Source organism: Trichosurus vulpecula, chromosome 3, assembly GCF_011100635.1.
Source record: "Trichosurus vulpecula isolate mTriVul1 chromosome 3, mTriVul1.pri, whole genome shotgun sequence".
NCBI lineage: Eukaryota > Metazoa > Chordata > Mammalia > Diprotodontia > Phalangeridae > Trichosurus > Trichosurus vulpecula.
This window is the reverse complement of record NC_050575.1, coordinates 53336978-53354890: the sequence shown is the minus strand read 5'-3', so window position 1 is coordinate 53354890 and position 17913 is coordinate 53336978. Positions and strand designations below refer to the sequence as shown.

The following is a 17913-nucleotide window of genomic DNA, read 5'->3' as shown; positions in this document are numbered from 1 at the left end:
TGAAGAATTAAGAGAAACACGGAAACATAGCAAAGTAATCAGAACCAGAAAAATAATAAGTACAATGAGTAGAATATAAACAAAGATAAAATGAAAGTGAATACTATGGCAGTGTAATGAACGAGATGACTGATAATTTAAGTTAATTTTAATAAGCCATGAGAAAGGCCCCAGTCAGTTATCTAACTTTCCCAGCAAAAGTTTCAGCTCTGGAAACCAAACAGTAAAGGCAGATAAAGACAGATAAAGTATCTTCTGACACTTGGTCACAGTGAAAAGTGAGAAAATTCAGGTCCTTTTCCTCGCAGAAGCTCAGGTGAAAGATTACAGATACTATCAGACATTGTCAATGTGCCTGGCAATGGGTTTACTAAACTTTTTTTTTCTTTTCCTTAGTCTTTGTGGAGAGAAATATATTAGAAGTGAATTCATAAAAACAAAAGGAATCTACTAATTTTGTTAAAGGATGAAAGTTCTCAAGCATCAGGATTTCAATCTACTTAGTTTAGAACTTAAACACAAAAAGCTTTAATTTTTTTAAAGTGTTAAGATATCAGAATAATGTACAGAGTTACATATAAGATTTTCTTTTCTTTCAAGTTTCTGTTTTGGGGGTAGGCATGTTTGGTTTATGCAGCTACAAGATCTACCAATGAAGGGCCAACTAAGGATTTCTGATGATTAGATATTGATGCTTAAACATGGGGCCAAAGCAACAGTGGTTAAGAAGACTGATGGAAAACCGTTTGGTAGATAGAGTGTACATTATATAGCACTTTGAGGTTTGCAAAGTACTTCATATATGTTATCTCTTTTGAACCTCACAACCACCCTGTGAATTAAGTGCTATTCTTATCATTCCCATTTTGTAAAATATCTGAGGCAAAATTTTAACTTGGCTCTTTCTGATTCCAAGTTGAGTGCTCTAGGAGAGAGGGTTGACATGACAGATTGGTTTGTCAACAAAATTGACTAATTCACCAGTAGCCTTATCAGGCTTGTGCTACCGTATGGGTTTCTTTAATGCTTCCATACATCTATAATCCCAGTGATTTGGTAATTCTCTCCAAAGGTGAAAATCACAATCCATCTACGTATTCTAATTTCACTCTGGGATTCTTTTCAAAGTCTCTGTAAATCATCGGATCTGTACTCCAAAAGCTGAGGATTGCCCCTCACATTACAAGCTGAGGATTCTCCCTCACATTACATGGACATAAATGCAACACTAAGACTATCCAAGTATTCCTCCCTAAATGATTGGCTAGTGTCCTTTTGTGATAATATATCTCTTTGATGAATCTTTTACTATCTTTGTTTTCAATTCTTTACTGATAATGTGCACTTATTGACTTAGTGCTACTCTGTATCTCTCTAATACCCTTTGGGTGACCTTGAAATTTTTATTATGAAGTGATTGTGGCAGCTCAGGCTTTTCAATCATTGTAGCAGCACAGGAAGAGTATTGATATTGAGAAGTTGGATGTTGACTCCATGAAAAAAATGGTCATTTAAAGCACTGCAATTTTCTAAATGAAATCCTTTTCACTCTTTTCCTCCTATTAAATTCTGGGCTAAGTTCATTATCCATCTGCTGTGTCTGAGATATAGATCTATTGGCCAACTGTACAGGTTATTATTCATTCAATTGCCTATCAGACTAAAGCAGGCAGTTGGCATTTTACATCCACTTGATTTTTCCTGTGTGAATAATTAGGCTAAACTTTATAAAGTACATGAGATTTCATGTAATTGGCATATCATCCATAAAGGAGCTTACCTCAATCCCTCTTCCAGAAGATAACTAGACAGATTTTTGACTGGTTAATCTCTCAAAAGCATTTATTAAGCACTTATTGTGTGTTAAACATCATAGCCATCTGTAAAACAATCTAAAGAGTTATTTTAATTTACATTTCTCTCATCAATAATGACTTAGAGCATTTTTATGTAACTATAGTTATGAAGATTTTAAAAAAATTTCCAAATTACATGTAAAATAATTTTAACATTTTTTCAAGTTTTGAGTTTGAATATTTCTCCTTCCCCCCATTGAGAAGGCAAACAATTTGACATAAGTCATACCCGTGTAGTCATGCAAAACACATTTCCATGTACGTTATTCTGTGAAAGGAAACACAGACAAAAAAACACTCAAGAAAAATAAAGTAAAAGTATCTTTGATTTGCTTTCAGACTCTACCAGTTTCTTTTTGGAGATGGACAGCACATTTAATCAGAAGTCCTATAGAATTTTCTTAGATCATTGTATTGCTGAGAATTGGTAAGTTATTCATAGTAGATCATTATATAATAATGCAGTTATTGTAGACAATGTTCTCCTCATTCTGCTCATTTCACTTTGCATCAGTTCATGTAAGTCCATGTTTTTCGGAGAGAATTCCTGCTCATCATTTTGTAAAGTACAATAGTATTCCATCACAATCATATACAGCAATTTTTTCAGCCATTCCCCAATTGATGGACATCCCCTCAATTTCCAATTCTTTGCCACCACTAAAAAAGCTTCTATAAATATTTTTGTACGTATAGATCCTCTTCCTTTTTGTCTTTTATCTCTTTGGGATACGGACCTAGTAGTGGCATTGCTGGGTCAAAGTGTATACACAGTTTTATAGCCCTTTGGTTATAATTTCATATTGCTTGCCAGAATGAATCATTATGAAACTTCACCAACAGTTCATTAGTTTTACTTTTCCCACATCTCCTTCAAAATTTGTCATTTTCCTTTTCTGCCATATTAGCCAGTCTGACAGGTGAGAGGTTGTAGCTCACAGCTGTTTTAACTTGCATTTCTCTCATCAATAGTGATTTAGAAAAAAGCTATACACATTCCGAGAAAGAATTAGAGTCTGAATGCAGATTGAAGCAAACTCCTGCTCTTTTTTTTTTCTTTTTTGGTTTTGTTTGTTCTTTCTCATGGTTCATTCCATGGGTTATAAATCTTCTTTACAACTTGATTATTACGAAAATAAGTTTAATGTAAAGATATATGCGGAACTAATATTGGATTACGTGCCGTTTTGGGTGGAGTAGGAGGAGGGGAAAAAATTTGGAACTAAAAATTTGTAGAACTGAGTGTTGTAAGCTAAAAATAAAAAAAAAATTGAAAAAAAAGAAAGAATCTGCCTCTAGGGATTAAAAAAAAAGAAAAAAATAGTGATTTAGAGCATTTTTTTCATATGATTATAGATAACTTTGAAGCTACAGACTCAATTCCTTGCTTAGGGCTTTCTGAACATCCTGCTTGCCTGTCTTATTGTGTCTACAGAAGTGTCCTCTCCCTTAAACCTTGTTCCCTGCCCAAAAGCCTCTAGAAGCTATAATATCTCACCCTTTTTCTACTCCACTTTGAGCTGAAGAATTCTTTCTCTTCTGCTCCCTTTCAGGATCTTCCCTCCCCTACACGCATTTTCTCAGACGATAAATGCATTTAGTTGGTGTATTAGACTCTGTTTCATTTCAGATCCCCTTATGGGCCTGGGGGTCATTAGTTAACATGATACACTGAAATAAATTCACAAAGGGAGGCAGTACAGTTTCCTGGAGAGAGTATCAGATTTTACTAAGGAGACAAGAAAGACCTGCTTTCAAATCCTGCTTCTGACACTTAGTAGCAACAATCTGCCTCAGGTTTCTCATCTGTAAAGGGAAAGAGGTAGACTTGATGGCGTGTGTGGTTCCTTCCATCTTTAAATGTATGATCCTTACTACCTCTGTGACCATGTGTAAGTAATTTTCTTTCTCTGGGCCTCAGCTTCTTCATCTGTAAAATGATGGGGTTGAATGACCCTTTCAGCTTCAAAAAACAAAAGCCAAAAACATGACCATGTTACCTATTAACCCTTTCACACCACGCCCCTTGCAGGTTTCTGACGAACATAACAACGTCCAGGTAACGGATTCAGATCTTCTGCGCCTGCGCTCTTTCCTCCTCCCATTTGTGCCAGGGTAAGCAAGAAGCATTCCCTCCCTCCCCTTAGGCTTTAGGGCAGGCAATGCGCATGCTCACGAGAACTGCCCACCTCTTTCCCGATTTCCGCCCTCTCTTCAAGCCGCGTCGGCGAGCCAGGAGGACGTGCGCCTGCGCCTGTTGGTGTGCCCCGGAAGCAGTTTTTTTGGCCCTCTGACACGTAGCAACAATACCGTTTTGGAGGCTCTGCTGCAGACCCTCGGGGGATTTTAAGGCCACTGGGGCGGTTTCCGAACTAGGTAAGTATCCGCGGACCTGGAGGTAAGCTGGAGCATGCCCTTCGCGGCCACCTGGAAGCTCGCTGCTACCTGGTCGGATTCTCCATCTGCCGTATTGGGTGGAGCCGCTCTGAAACACCCGGTTCCTGCTTGCTTGGGCCGTGCCCCCCGCCCCTGGCAGGGCCCCGAGTCTCTGGTTCCTAGGAATGAGACTGAACTTTTCCACTTGCCGTTTCCCTCCGTGTCTGTGACGTGTCGGGGGAGCGGGGTAGGGGCCCTGGGCAGTCAAAGCCGCGCCCACCCCGGGGCTCCTCTTGATTCCCCCGCTTCCCGGTCCCCTAGATTCCCCCGCGCTGCCCCTCTCAGGCTCCCCAAACTCGCCCGCCCTTCTACCTCGCCTTGGTTTCTCAAATTCTCTGCTTCTTTTCCCAGAAGCATTGAAGCACGATGCTGACTTGTTTCCTCCCAGCCTGCCACGAAGCAGGATTTTTAGCAGATCCAGAGTTCACATAATCCATTCGGGGGTTTCCTCTCTTCTGTTGCAGATTATCCGCAATGTCAGGGTTCGACAGCTTTAATACGGATTTCTACCAGACCAGTTACAGCATCGATGACCAAACACAGCAGTCTTACGATTATTCTGGAGGGGGACCATATAGCAAGTAACTTTATGACTTTTGCATTTCCTTTGCTCCTGTTTTTGGTAGTAGAAGGCATGCTGGGCTTTAAGTCTGAAAGCCTGGAGACCTGTGTTCATATCCAAATTTCTTAGAATTATTTAGTAGTGTGACTTTTGGTCAAGTGAATCACTTAAACCCTGGAATTCTGAGATTCATCAGTGTCAAATGGGACTGATGATACTTGGATTAAGTACCTCACAAGGTTGTTAGGAAGAAGCATTTTTCAAACTTTAAAGGGCAAGATAAGTGAGTTATTACTATTATTAAGCATTTGTACTTTACACTTTGTCATATTAAAGGGTGCGCAGTGTGCATCCCTGCTTACCCAGAAGCTTGAATTTTTACAATCTCTTTGTAAGAATAGTATTAGGATGGATATTTTCACAATGTGAGATGTCAGGGAAAGAAAGATTAAAGTTTATCCTGCTGACTTACCATCCTATTTGCAATCTTATTCCTTGCAAAAGTGTCAAGACATAAATTGGAATAGACTTTTCAGTAGACTAAAAAATGCTAATGATAGAAATTCCTAATACCTAGAAAATAGGATAGTTCCAACCAGTCATTTGTGGTGCAGTGTTTTTAAAAGTAACATTTAGGTTTTATTTATTATTTTAAATCAGTTCATTTTCAGAATTTTGTTCAGATTATAATAGGAATTAGAAGAGGTAAAAGGCAGCACTATTTAATGGAGTGTGAATTTCCTGTTATTGCAATACCTTGACACACTGTATTTGGTACTCCTTTTTATTATTCATTTCCCTCTCCCCCTCCCCCACCAAAAGAAAAAACAAATGTGTGCAGTAAAAATTTCCATTTCATGAAATTAGCTAGTTATCTCAAGACCACTGTCAGTAGAACTAAGAGAAGCTAAAGATCTAAGTCTTATACCATCACTAATGCACTAATCTACAAATTGGGTAGTAAAAGAGTATAGATGAAGTAAGCCCTCTTGCCAAATTATTTTTCTCTAGCTTGGTTCCAGCTGAGCCTCCATGTTGTAAATTATTTCCAGTCCTGTTTCCCTGAAACTGTTTCCTTGCCTACAATCCTTAATTGTGCTACTTTGATTAATGTTTCCCTTAAAGTGACTTTCCTATTTGTACTTAACCTCAATTTCAGTTCATAATGCTGCAGTTGCTTGAATATCCTATTGCAACCTGGTTTTCATTCATGTCCAACCCAGCAGATACAATAATAGATCTTATTTTAAAGTATTTTTCTAATTTACAAAGTACTTTCCTTAGTAAACCAAGCTGGATAGTAGAAATAATATCCCTATTTTATAGATGAAGAAACTAAGGCTCAAAGAGGTGAGTTTTGAATGCTAGTCACCTCATGGCCTTCTAGATGATGACCTTTCTGGCTTTTGAGCATGGTTTGAGATAATGCTGGTAAGACTAAGAAGCCATATGTTTTAGCTTTGAAGGTTTCAGGTTTTTAAATTGTTGTGCAATTGGATTTTTGCCACTGCTTCATGTATCGTAATTAGGCCTGCAAACTAATGACATTTTAACATCCTGCTCTGTCATCTCAGAAGACACATTGACTTTCTTGATTTATTTTGCTGATTATAGCAAAATTCAGTGGTAAATTTTCAATCTATATTGCTAGTGAAAATCTTTAGCTCTCTGGATTTTTGCTGGTGCAAATGGCATTTCTTTGGGTACCTTTTATGCTTTCTGTCAGTGAGCAGTACACTACTTTTACCCTGCAAAGTACTTTTTAAATTTTGCCTAATTTCATTTGTGTATACTTCAGAAGCATAGTACTTTGGGGTGGGGAAATACAGATTCAAGCCTTTTTGATGATGACTTAAGGGAATTAAAGGTGTCCCACTGAACCAAGTCCTTGAAATATGTACATGTATATACATAAATATATATATATATATGTATGTGTGTGTACATATATATGTATGTGTATTTGTGTGTGTGTGTGTATATATATGTTTGTGTGTGTGTATATATTTTTTTTATTTTATTTTTTTAAACATCTAGGAATAAAGAGACCCTTAGGCCTACTGTGTAACACTAAACAAACCACTTAACCATTCTGGGCCAAAGTTTCTTCATCTGTACTCTAAAGGAGTTGGATTAGATATTCTCTAGAGGCTGTAACAGACCCCTACATTTTGAAATATCTTGCTTTTAAAAGGATTATATTTTGTTCAAGACTTCTTATTTTATAATGTCTAGGTCGGTGACATGTACATTAAGAAAATGTTGGGTTTACTGTCCTGTATTCCCAGATGAGATTTTGTATATGAAAGTGCTTTCAGAAGTTTAAAAATGCTATTCAGATTTAAGGTATTGTCAACATATGCAGAGGACTTGCCCAAAAAATAATTTAATTTGTGTGTTCTGATTTGATTTGAAATTAATGGAGTTCTTAAAGGAACTTGGGCATTTAAAAAGCAACAGAGAATGGAATAAAATGAGATTAGGCTTAGTAAATTTCTAAATAATAATACAGAATAACTCATGCAGTATATGTAAAGAATATTGTCTTTTCAGATTTTTTAACAGCTAGCTTCAGTTTCATTGTATAAGCACCACTTAAAAGAACAACAACAGGGTATTCAGAAGTTTATATTTGGTTGTCTCTATTATGTTCCCACATAGTGGCCTTGTGAAATGCTTATATTAGTGCATAGTTATATCGCATTTAATTACAAGTACAAATACCTTTTTTATTTCGTAGAATCAATGTCCAGGATGTCTCTAATTTGAAATATTTTCCCATATACTCCCCCCCCACCCTACCCCCGTCTCTGTCTCTCTCTGTGTCTGTCTGTCTCCTCTCTCTCTCTCTCTCTCTCTCTCTCTCTCTCTCTCTCTCTCTCTCTCTCGCTTTCTCACTCTCTCTGTTTCCCTTTGTCTTTCTCCCCCCCCCTCCCCCCACCAGCCCCATCCTGTGCTCTTTCCCTCTCTGCCTGTCTCTCTTCCTCACCCATTTTCTTGTTAAACAACCATGGGGATAGGCTAAACCTCACAGTGTTGCTCATTTTGGGTCTTTAAAAACAGCAACAAAAATGGAATTGATATTTACCTATGTTTCAAAGGAAAACACTCAAACTCTATTGGGAACTCTAGCACAGGAGCCCAGGGATCATTGGATGGGGCCTCTAGGAAAGTAGGAAAAAATTTTACAGGGGCTAGAACAGTTTTTTTTCTCCCTCCTTTTATTTTTGATAACCAATCTTGTCATCATGGTGTCAGTAGAGAAAAGGAGAGCTCATAAGTCCAAATAAGATGAGGACTGCTTGATAAAGTAGATGTGGCGGGAACTATATAACTGAACTATGACTTTTCGGCCCCTAGAATGAAAATTTAGCAGTTTAAGTTTCACTTATTGATTAATACTGGGGAAGAAAGAAAACATTTTGTAGTAATGTAATTTCCTTTCCTTTACAGACAGTATGGAGGCTATGACTACTCTCAACAAGGCAGATTTGTCCCTCCAGACATGATGCAACCACAGCAGCCTTATACTGGGCAAATTTTCCAGCCAACACAGGCATACACTCCATCTACACCACAGTCATTCTATGGAAACAACTTTGAGGATGAGCCACCTTTATTAGAAGGTACAAGAGTATTTTTTAGACAAGATAAGACACTTTAATTCAGTAAATCTGGTAAAATAAAAGTTTTTAGATAATTTGAAGACCAGATCTGATTTAGACAGGTGTTCCCAATCATTTCCTTTTTAAAGAAATTCTGTGAATGGGTAACCTATTTTTTAAAAAACTACATTGAGATTAAAAAAGACCTTTAAATAGGTCATCTGATCCCACATGGTAAAGATAAGCTTGAAAGCATAAGAAATAGGTTTTGGTACAGTCATATTGGTTTGCAGATGACAGCACGATACTTAATATATTTGATGAAATTCTAGTTGTGGAAGAAGTAAAGAGGGAAAATGTAAATTTGTTATAAATGATTCTTTTCTACTTGAAAACACTGTGGCAGACTGTTGTACTACCTCACATAGTGGTGGTTTTGAAAACTTTCACATCAGTTGTAGAACTAAATTCTTTCTGGATAGTCCTTAAAATGTCATGGCAAGCACACAGAAAGTCTGTATTTACTCTATTGCATAGAGGCCCTGCTCTGCTGCCATACCCATACTAGGACAGTTCTGTGTTATAAACAAAGAATATTCTACAGAATATATAAAATAAATATTTAAACTTTAGGAAAACCACCACTATTAAATAGTATACCTATGAATTTAACAATCCATTACAGAACAGTTTTGTTAGTATGGAAAAATTTTATGGGATTTTGATTAAATTGGGGTTTTTCTCCTAATTTAAAATGATGGTGAAATACAGAGTTAAAAGTGGAATTCCCTATAACTTTTTGTATTTTTGCTTTCATTAGAATTAGGAATCAATTTTGATCACATCTGGCAGAAAACACTAACAGTATTGCACCCATTAAAAGTAGCAGATGGAAGCATCATGAATGAAACCGATTTGGCAGGACCAATGGTTTTCTGTCTAGCCTTTGGAGCCACATTGTTACTGGTAAGTCCTTAGGTATAATTTTTAAATTATATTTATCTCTTCATATACCATAAGAAGCAAAACAAGCAAGCAAAATATCCTTGGGAAGTTTTCACCAAAACCTGTTTTCATGCTTTTTAGTATTTCTATTGTCATCAATAGTGTTAAAGTGTTTGGATCTCCAATTATACCAGTTCATACTTCCCAGGGACATGAATTTGCCATATTCCTAATGTACTTACATGTTTTTGAAATCCTTTAACATTTTCTTCTTCAAAACTAAAAACTGGTTATTAGAAAAAATTTTAAAATTTTTGGAAATCTTGTGCAGTTCCTATTCTTTTCTCATAAAATGACACAGTTAAACATAGTTGATTTATTGTTCTACATTTTCTTCGACAAGAGTGATAGTAATTATTTTTAATTATTGCTGTACTTTTGGTTCTTGAATTTTTGTTTCATTTTAGGTTATTTTTCTCTTCCTTTTGTCATTTAGTTAACTAAAACTTGTTTAACGAAAACTAGAATTTTAGAGGTTTTGTATGTTGTCTTTAGGCTTTTGAAGGACTAACATAAGTATTCTTTAGGATTATTGGTTTCAAAATATTTATAAATCAATTTAGTAAGTCCATTAAAAATATTCTGTAAACTGTTTTTATTGTATTCCCTTTAGGGAAGACATTTTAACTTTTGAGCTTTTGAAATGTTCCTTATTGGAATGATAATGTACATAGAAAGAGAAGCACATGGGTAGCTAGGTGGCACAGTAAGTAGAGCAACAGCCCTAGAGTCTGGAAGACCTGTGTTCAGATCCAGCCTCAGACACTTGACACACTTAATTAGCGGTGTGACCTTGGACAAGTCACTTAACCCCAATGGCCCTGCCTTCCCCCCTCCAAAAAAAAAAAAAAGAGAAGCATAGTTATGGTATGGGAAGAGCACTACATTTGGTGTCAAAAGACCTATGTTCAAATCAACACATTGCTGTTTTATCTTGGGTAAGTTACTTAATACTCTGAGCCTATTTTTTCTTTTCTTTTTTTTTTTTTTTAATTTTTTAAAATTTTTACTTTACAACACTTGGTTTTACATAATTTTGAGTTCCAGATTTTCTTCCTTCCCTTCTCCCCTCCCTCCCCAAGATGGCATGGAATCCCATATATCTTCCACGTATAATTTCGCATCGAATTAATTTACACAGCAGTCAAGTTGTGGAGAAGAATTATGACCAATGGAATGAATCATGAGAAAGAAGAAACAGAACCAAAAAAAAACCCCAAAAACAAAAGAGAGAAAAAAAAGGGGAAAAAAAAGGCGAGCATAAAGTGTGCCTCAATCTGCATTCATCCTTCATAGTTCTTTCTCTAGATTTAGACAGTATTCTCCGTTGTGAGTCCTTTGGAGTTGTCTTTGCACCTTGTGTTGCTGACAAGAGCAAAGTCTGTCAGGGTTAGTTCTCACAGAGTCCACATATCTATGGTTGTGTATAATGTTCTCCTGGCTCTGCTCCACTCACTCAGCATTATGTCGTGTAGGTTTTTCCAGGTTGTTTTGAAGTCCGTATCATCCCCATTTATTATAGCACAAAAGCACTCCATTACCTTCATATACCACAGCTTGTTCAGCCATTCCCCAATTGATGGACATCCCTTTGATTTCCAATTCTTTGCTACTACAAAAAGAGCCGCTATAAATATTTTTGTACATACGGATCCTTTTCCCACTTGTGTGATCTCTTTGGGATGCAACCCTAGAAGTGGTATTGCTGGGTCAAAGGGTATGAACATTTTTATAGCCCTTTGGACATAGTTTCAAATTGCTCTCCAGAATGGCTGGATCAGTTCACAACTCCACCAGCAATGTAATAATGTTCCAATTTTCCCACATCCTTTCTAGCATTTATCATTTTCCCGTTTTGTCATTTTAGCCAATTTGACAGGAGAGATGTGGTACCTGAGAGTTGTTTTGATTTGCATTTCTCTAATCAGTAGAGATTTCAAGCATTTTTTCATATGCCTATAGATATCTTTAATTTCTTCCTCTGAAAATTGCCTTTTCATATCCTTTGACCATTTCTCAATTGGGGAATGACTTGTATTCTTATATATTTGACTCAGTTCCCTCTATATTTTAGGAATGAAACCTTTATCAGAGACATTAGTTATAAAGATTTTCTCCCAATTTTCTGCTTTTCTCCTAATCTTTGTTGCATTGGCTTTTTTTGTACGAAAACATTTCAATTTAGCATAATCAAACTTACCCATTTTTCATTTTGTAGTGTTCTCTATCTCTTGTTGGTTCATGAATTCTTTTCTTTTCCATAAATCTGATAGGTAAACTATTCCTTGCTGTCCCAAATTGCTTATAGTATCAACCTTTATTCCTAAATCATGAACCCATTTTGACTTCATTTTGGTATATGGTGTAAGAAATTGGTCTATGCCCAGTTTCTGCACTACCATTTTCCAATTTTCCCGGCAGTTGTGAAATAGTGAATTCTTAGCCCAGAAACTGGATTCTTTGAGTTTATCAAAGAGTAGATTGCTATAGTCATTGACTTCTCCATCTTGTGTACCTAACCTTTTCCACTGATCCACAACTCTGTTTCTTAGCCACTACCAGGTAGTTTTGATGACTGCTGCTCTATAGTACAGTTTAATATCTGGTATGGCTAAGCCACCTTCCCTAGCATTTCTTTTCATTAATATCCTAGATATTCTGGACCTCTTGTTCTTCCAGATGAATTTGTTATTATTTTATCCAGCTCTGTAAAATAATTTTTTGGTAGTTCAATTGGTATGGCACTGAATAGATAGATCAATTTACGTAAAATTGTCATTTTTGTTATATTAGCTCAGCCTAACCATGAGAAACTGATATTTTTCCATTTATTTAGATCTGACTTTATTCGTGTGATAAGTGTTTCATAATTATGTTCATATAGTCCCTGGGTTTGTCTTGGCAGATAGACTCCCAAATATTTTATAGTATCTACAGTAACTTTGAATGAGATTTCTCTTTTTATCTGTTGCTGTTGGGCTTTGTCAGTAATGTATAGGAATGCTGAGGATTTTTGTGGGTTCGTTTTATATCCTGCGACTTTGCTAAAGTTGTTTATTATTTCAAGTAATTTTTTGCTTGATTCTCTGGGATTCTCTAAGTAAGTCATCATATCATCTGCAAAAAGTGATAATTTAGTTTCTTCTTTGCCTATTCTAATTCCTTCAATTTCTTTTTCTTCTCTTATTGCTACAGCTAGTGTTTCTAGTACCAAATTGAATAATAGGGGTGATAATGGACATCCTTGTTTCACCCCTGATCTTATTGGGAATACATCTAGCTTATCCCCCTTACAACTAATGCTTGTTGATGGTTTTAGGTAGATGCTATTTATAATTTTAAGGAAGGCTCTGAGCCTATTGTATCACTCTTAAGGTGGTGATACTTCTATTTCAGGCTGGGTTTAAGGGTTAAATATAAATTCATAGAGACTTAGAAAAACTAAAGCAGTGTACATTTCCCCCCCCCCCCCCATTTGGACTTTCCAGTAAGGAAATGCTTACTAATGAAGATTCACCACTGTTCTACAGCTTATGGTCTTCAGTGTTGCTTGGGTCACATGTCTGAGGGGAGGCTTGAACACAGGTCTTTCAGACTTGGAGGCTACATCTATCTATTACTTCAAAATTTGTCTCATGATACAAATTATTATTATTTAGATCAATTTAATGGACATGAATGGAGCAGTTCATTTCTTTTCATAGCATACACTTATATGAACAATTTTTAAAATAAGCATAAAAAACAAAATATCATGGAATTGTTTACTTAAGCTGTTATATTTTTTGACCATCAAACTTTGAATTAACCAGGAAATCCTAATGTAGAGAACTTTTAGGAAACTAATAATTTTGTGGATTAGTTTAGGAAGCTGGAAATGTGGGTTAATTAAAAAAAACAAGGATTTGGTTCACCTAGCAGTGAGTTGGTTGTGATTTGTCTGAAATGTATTATCACAGATGCTTTTAAAAGTGCCTTCTGCATTTTATATCTTTCTTTTGTGTAGAATTGGCAACAAGTTTTGTTACAGAAAGGGTCAACTAGTGAAAGTACTATATTGGAACAAGCCAATAATCTGGGGATATTTTCTTCTAGGAAGTACTATTTTTGTAGTATATTAGTGTTATAATAATGTTAATAACTACAATTTCATGTGAAAATAAATTGTTTTTAATTCTAGCTTTTTGAGTGCATTTGTCCAGATATTCTAAGTAGTTCCCTTCTTTTTTCTGTGACATATTTATTTTATTCCCAGAAGCTTATGGGTTTCAGGTCAGAAAATCAACATGCTCCTTCAGCGATTTTTGCCATTCTTTTGTTTTATTTACAAACCCTAAGGTTGTCTTAAAATATGTAATCTGAAAAATTGGAATAAAAGTGCTGTGCCTTATACTACTCAGCATTTACTATTTAATATTTTCCAGTTTTAATAAATGATCCTTTATTATCATAGGGAAATATTTCAACTCTCAGGAGTGTGGTAGTAACTGATATGGTAGTAGCTAGGATGAACCTGCCTTCTTATTTTTCCTCTCCTTCCCCTCACCAAATTGGAAAAAGAGTAAAGTATCTATGCATATTTTCATGTGAAGTATTGTTTAATGAATAAAACACTCCATAAATATCTGATTCTTGTTTTGTAATGATTTTTTTTCTTAATCACAGGCTGGCAAAATTCAGTTTGGATATGTATATGGGATCAGTGCAATTGGATGTCTAGGAATGTTTTGTCTCTTAAACTTAATGAGTATGACAGGTGTCTCATTTGGTTGTGTGGCTAGTGTACTTGGATATTGTCTCCTTCCAATGATCCTACTTTCCAGCTTTGCAGTTATATTTTCTTTGCAGTAAGTATTAAATATTTATTCATTTTTTTCACACATAATAGTAAAGAAGTACCTATTCTTATCCCTTTGGGGAATATAAATAATATACAGTTGGCACTGAAAATTGACTTTAAAAATATTTAATATTACCTTCACTTGTACCTATAAAATAAAATTTGTCAGCATTACCCACACATATATTTGTGATTAATCTCTGTCCTCTTATTGTCATCATCATAAAGAAATACTGTATTTGTGCTGTCAGTTTTATTTTGTTAACATGCTAAAATTATGGTAGTTTTACATTAGGGTCTAATTACTTTGATCCTTTAGACCTGTTCTAACTTGTACAGGTAAAATATGATGTATTAAAGTACACTTTAAAAATTGGAAACAAACTACATAATGCTAGTTTTTTGTTTTTTTTTTATCTAGTTGTTTATAGGATTTCAGGCTGCCGCTAGTATTCTATGACCTTAGATTTATTCATAAAAAGGAGTCAAGTGCCTAGTAGCAAATAGGTAAATAACGGACTCATTTTGATTATAAATCATTGTTTTAACTACTGTGTTTAAATACATATGTATTCTGTATTAATTTATATTCATTCCAAGCAAAATCTTTTGTTGCTACATATCAAACTGAAGGGATAGGGGATTGGATAATTTCTCTTTCTACTTCTGAGTTCTTTTGAGTTTACTAACAATATCCAAGGAACTCACAGAGAAAGGAGAAATTACCCCTTTTCTGTTTGAAAGGTTGGACTAGATAATTTCTGATGTCTCTTCTAGCTCCAAATACTATGAAGCCTCTGATGTACAGAAGATAATGCTATATATAGTGGCTGATACCTTATATATCAAATTGCAGATCCACACAAAATTTTAGCATTTAAGTACCCAGTATTTGCTAGACACTTCACTGGGTGCAGTGCCCAGGATTCAAATACAAAAGAGACAGTGGTCTAAAAGAGCTCCCGTTCATAAATAAAGGGGAAAGAACCAGAACTTAGCCTTAAATAAGAGAGCCAGAAGATTATTCCAGACACAGGAGATAGAATGTCACATATGGGGAACAGCCTGTAGGCCAATTTGATAGAAGCATATAAGTGCAGAGTAGAGAGGAAGTAATGTATAATTAGCCTGGAAAGATAAGCTCAAGGCAGATTGTAAAGGCCTTGAATTTCTATTTATCCCAAAGGTAATGAGTAGCTACTCAATCTTTTTAGGGAAGTGAGTAATATGGTCAACTGTGTACTTTAGCATCAATAGCAATTTGGCAGCTGTGTGAAAAATATTTTGTAAAGAGGAAAAACCATAAGCAGGGAGTCATTAAGAGGCTATTGTAATAATCCAGGCAAGAATTGATAAGCGCCTGGACTAGAGTAGTGTGTGTATAAATAGAGAGGAGGGGAAAAGAGAAGTTATTGATGTAGAACTGATTGCATATAGGAAGTGAATAAGAGTGAAGAATTGGGGTTGAATAATGAGTCCCTAAATTTCAAACCAAGTGCCTGGAAGAATGGTGCCATGCTAGACAGAAATAGAGACTTCAGGAGGAACAGTGCATTTGGGGGAAAGAGTGAGTTCAATTTTGTACACATTAACGTTTAAGATGTTGAGTTTAAGATGCCTTCGGGCACCTAAGTGGAGATGTCTGGTAGTCACTGGATGCAGAATCAATACTTAGGAGATAGATCAGATTTAGATAAAAAGTTTTGGGGATGGTAGTTGAACTCCCTGGAACTAATGAGATCACCAGGAGAGTACAGAGGGATAAAGGTGAGAGCGAGGACCAAATCCTGGGCTATATGCATGTGTAGTGGGTAGGGCTTGGATATTGAAACTGCAGTAAAGAAGGCCGCAGATTCAGTGAAGAAACTAAAGAATGATGAGCTGAATCTGATAAGATGTGATTTACTAGGTTTAAATGTGAAGTCCTACATTTGTGAAGGTGATTTTTTGAGTCCAAATTTTTGATGGAGAAAAAAAGTATGTTTGAAAAGCATTGTGTTTTTTTGGAGCAGGTGGTATTTAACCTCAGTATGAATCAACCGTGTAATCGGGATGTCTATTGAGATTTTAGGTGGCATTAAAAAAAATCACTCTTGTCTATAATGACAAGATAGATAGTTCCAGTGTCCTCTGCTCTGATTATATCATATCTAGATTACTGTATTCAGCTCTAGTTTGACTCTTTATGAGCATACCCCAATGCTAGATATTGATAAATCAGAGAAAACCCAGAAGAATATGACTAGAATGGTGAGGGGACTAGGGACCAGACTTCACAAGGCTCATTTGAAGGAACTGGTGATATTTAGCCTGAATAAGAGGAGATTTAGAAAAATATAATGGCTGTTTTCAGTTATTTGAAAGACTTAATGTGGGGAAAAGGGATTCGATTTGTTTTGCATTTTATTAAGAATTGCTATCATGTGCATTTTTAATAACTTGCAGAGGAGATACTGACTGAACGTACAAATGTTTGATATCTAAGCATTAATACTTCAGATATTATCTTTAAAAGTAGTTAACACATTTTTACACTGCTTTTAGAACTCTTGAAAATCATTTTACCTGCATCTTTTTTTGTTTTTGTTACAGAGGAATGGTGGGAGTTATTCTCACTGCTGGGATTATTGGATGGTGCAGTTTCTCTGCTTCCAAAATTTTCATTTCTGCCTTAGCCATGGAAGGACAGCAACTTCTAGTAGCATATCCTTGTGCTTTGTTATATGGAGTCTTTGCCCTTATTTCCATTTTTTGAACTGGATATCTTGGATATTGGACATCAGTGGGCCAAATACTAAAAATGTAAAGGACATTGAACTCTTAAATCGGACCAGCAGACCACGCTACAACATCACTATCATGCAGATTTAACTCTTGACCTTTGGAACAATGGGAATAAATGAGTATCTCTTGTTCATTTTTATAGAACTTTTGAATACTTGGATTTACCTGCAGTGTGTCTAGCTTTAAGTTTAAGTGTTCGTGCTTATGCAAATAAGATGTAATGTTTCTTTCCTATTCCTACAGCTTTTAGAAAATCAACTTTGTTTCTTGCAAATTATTATGATGTTTTTGATAGATTTTTATCAAACAAGGGTGAAAGAAACCACACTTAATGGTATTTCTAGAAATGATACCATGTAACACATTAGCAAAGATATTCCAATGCTAGATCTGTTGCAAAAAATGTTTCCCAAGGTATAGAAGAAAATTTTAGTACACTTGAACCAAATGCACTTGAAGCAAATGTGATTCCTAATGTAATGTGTTGTGAGTTTGCATTTCAGAAGTTATTCCTTTAAATTATCTTATGTAAAAGAGCTTGCTAAAATGCAAAGGGGTACAGATGACTGGGTCTACTTGTTTTAGACTCAAAATGTGAATAAATGTTTAGATATTAGCATTAGCAGAAATAAAGTGACTGGGACTGGCTAGTCAAAACTAATGCTCATACTAACAATTGATACTAGGGTCACAGTACTTCCCAGAAAAAAATTCACTAAGGTTTTTGAGAAGGATACTTAAAATATAGCAGTTGTCAGTTATTGAAGTTGTCAATGTAAAGTACATTTGATGCTTATTAATTAAATTTTCCTGAAGTAATTTTAC

General features: G+C 35.7%; 1 protein-coding gene across 1 annotated transcript; it reads left to right on the top strand.

Annotated features, from left to right (window-relative positions):
* The first annotated feature begins 4066 nt into the window (after positions 1 to 4066).
* Positions 4067 to 17912, top strand: YIPF5 (Yip1 domain family member 5). Its single transcript, XM_036752265.1, has 6 exons — positions 4067 to 4232; positions 4757 to 4873; positions 8308 to 8480; positions 9280 to 9425; positions 14130 to 14311; positions 16897 to 17912. The coding sequence occupies exons 2-6, from the start codon at positions 4767 to 4769 to the stop codon at positions 17057 to 17059; spliced, it is 771 nt and encodes a 256-aa protein (XP_036608160.1). The 5' UTR covers positions 4067 to 4232; positions 4757 to 4766; the 3' UTR covers positions 17060 to 17912.
* Position 17913: the final 1 nt, after the last annotated feature.

Coding starts and splice junctions, on each gene's coding strand:
- YIPF5 (XM_036752265.1), top strand. CDS start 4,767: ATGTCAGGGTTCGACAGCTTTAATACGGATTTCTACCAGACCAGTTAC. Junction 4,874..8,307: donor GGAGGGGGACCATATAGCAA/GTAACTTTATGA, acceptor TTTCCTTTACAG/ACAGTATGGAGGCTATGACT. Junction 14,312..16,896: donor GCAGTTATATTTTCTTTGCA/GTAAGTATTAAA, acceptor TTTTTGTTACAG/AGGAATGGTGGGAGTTATTC.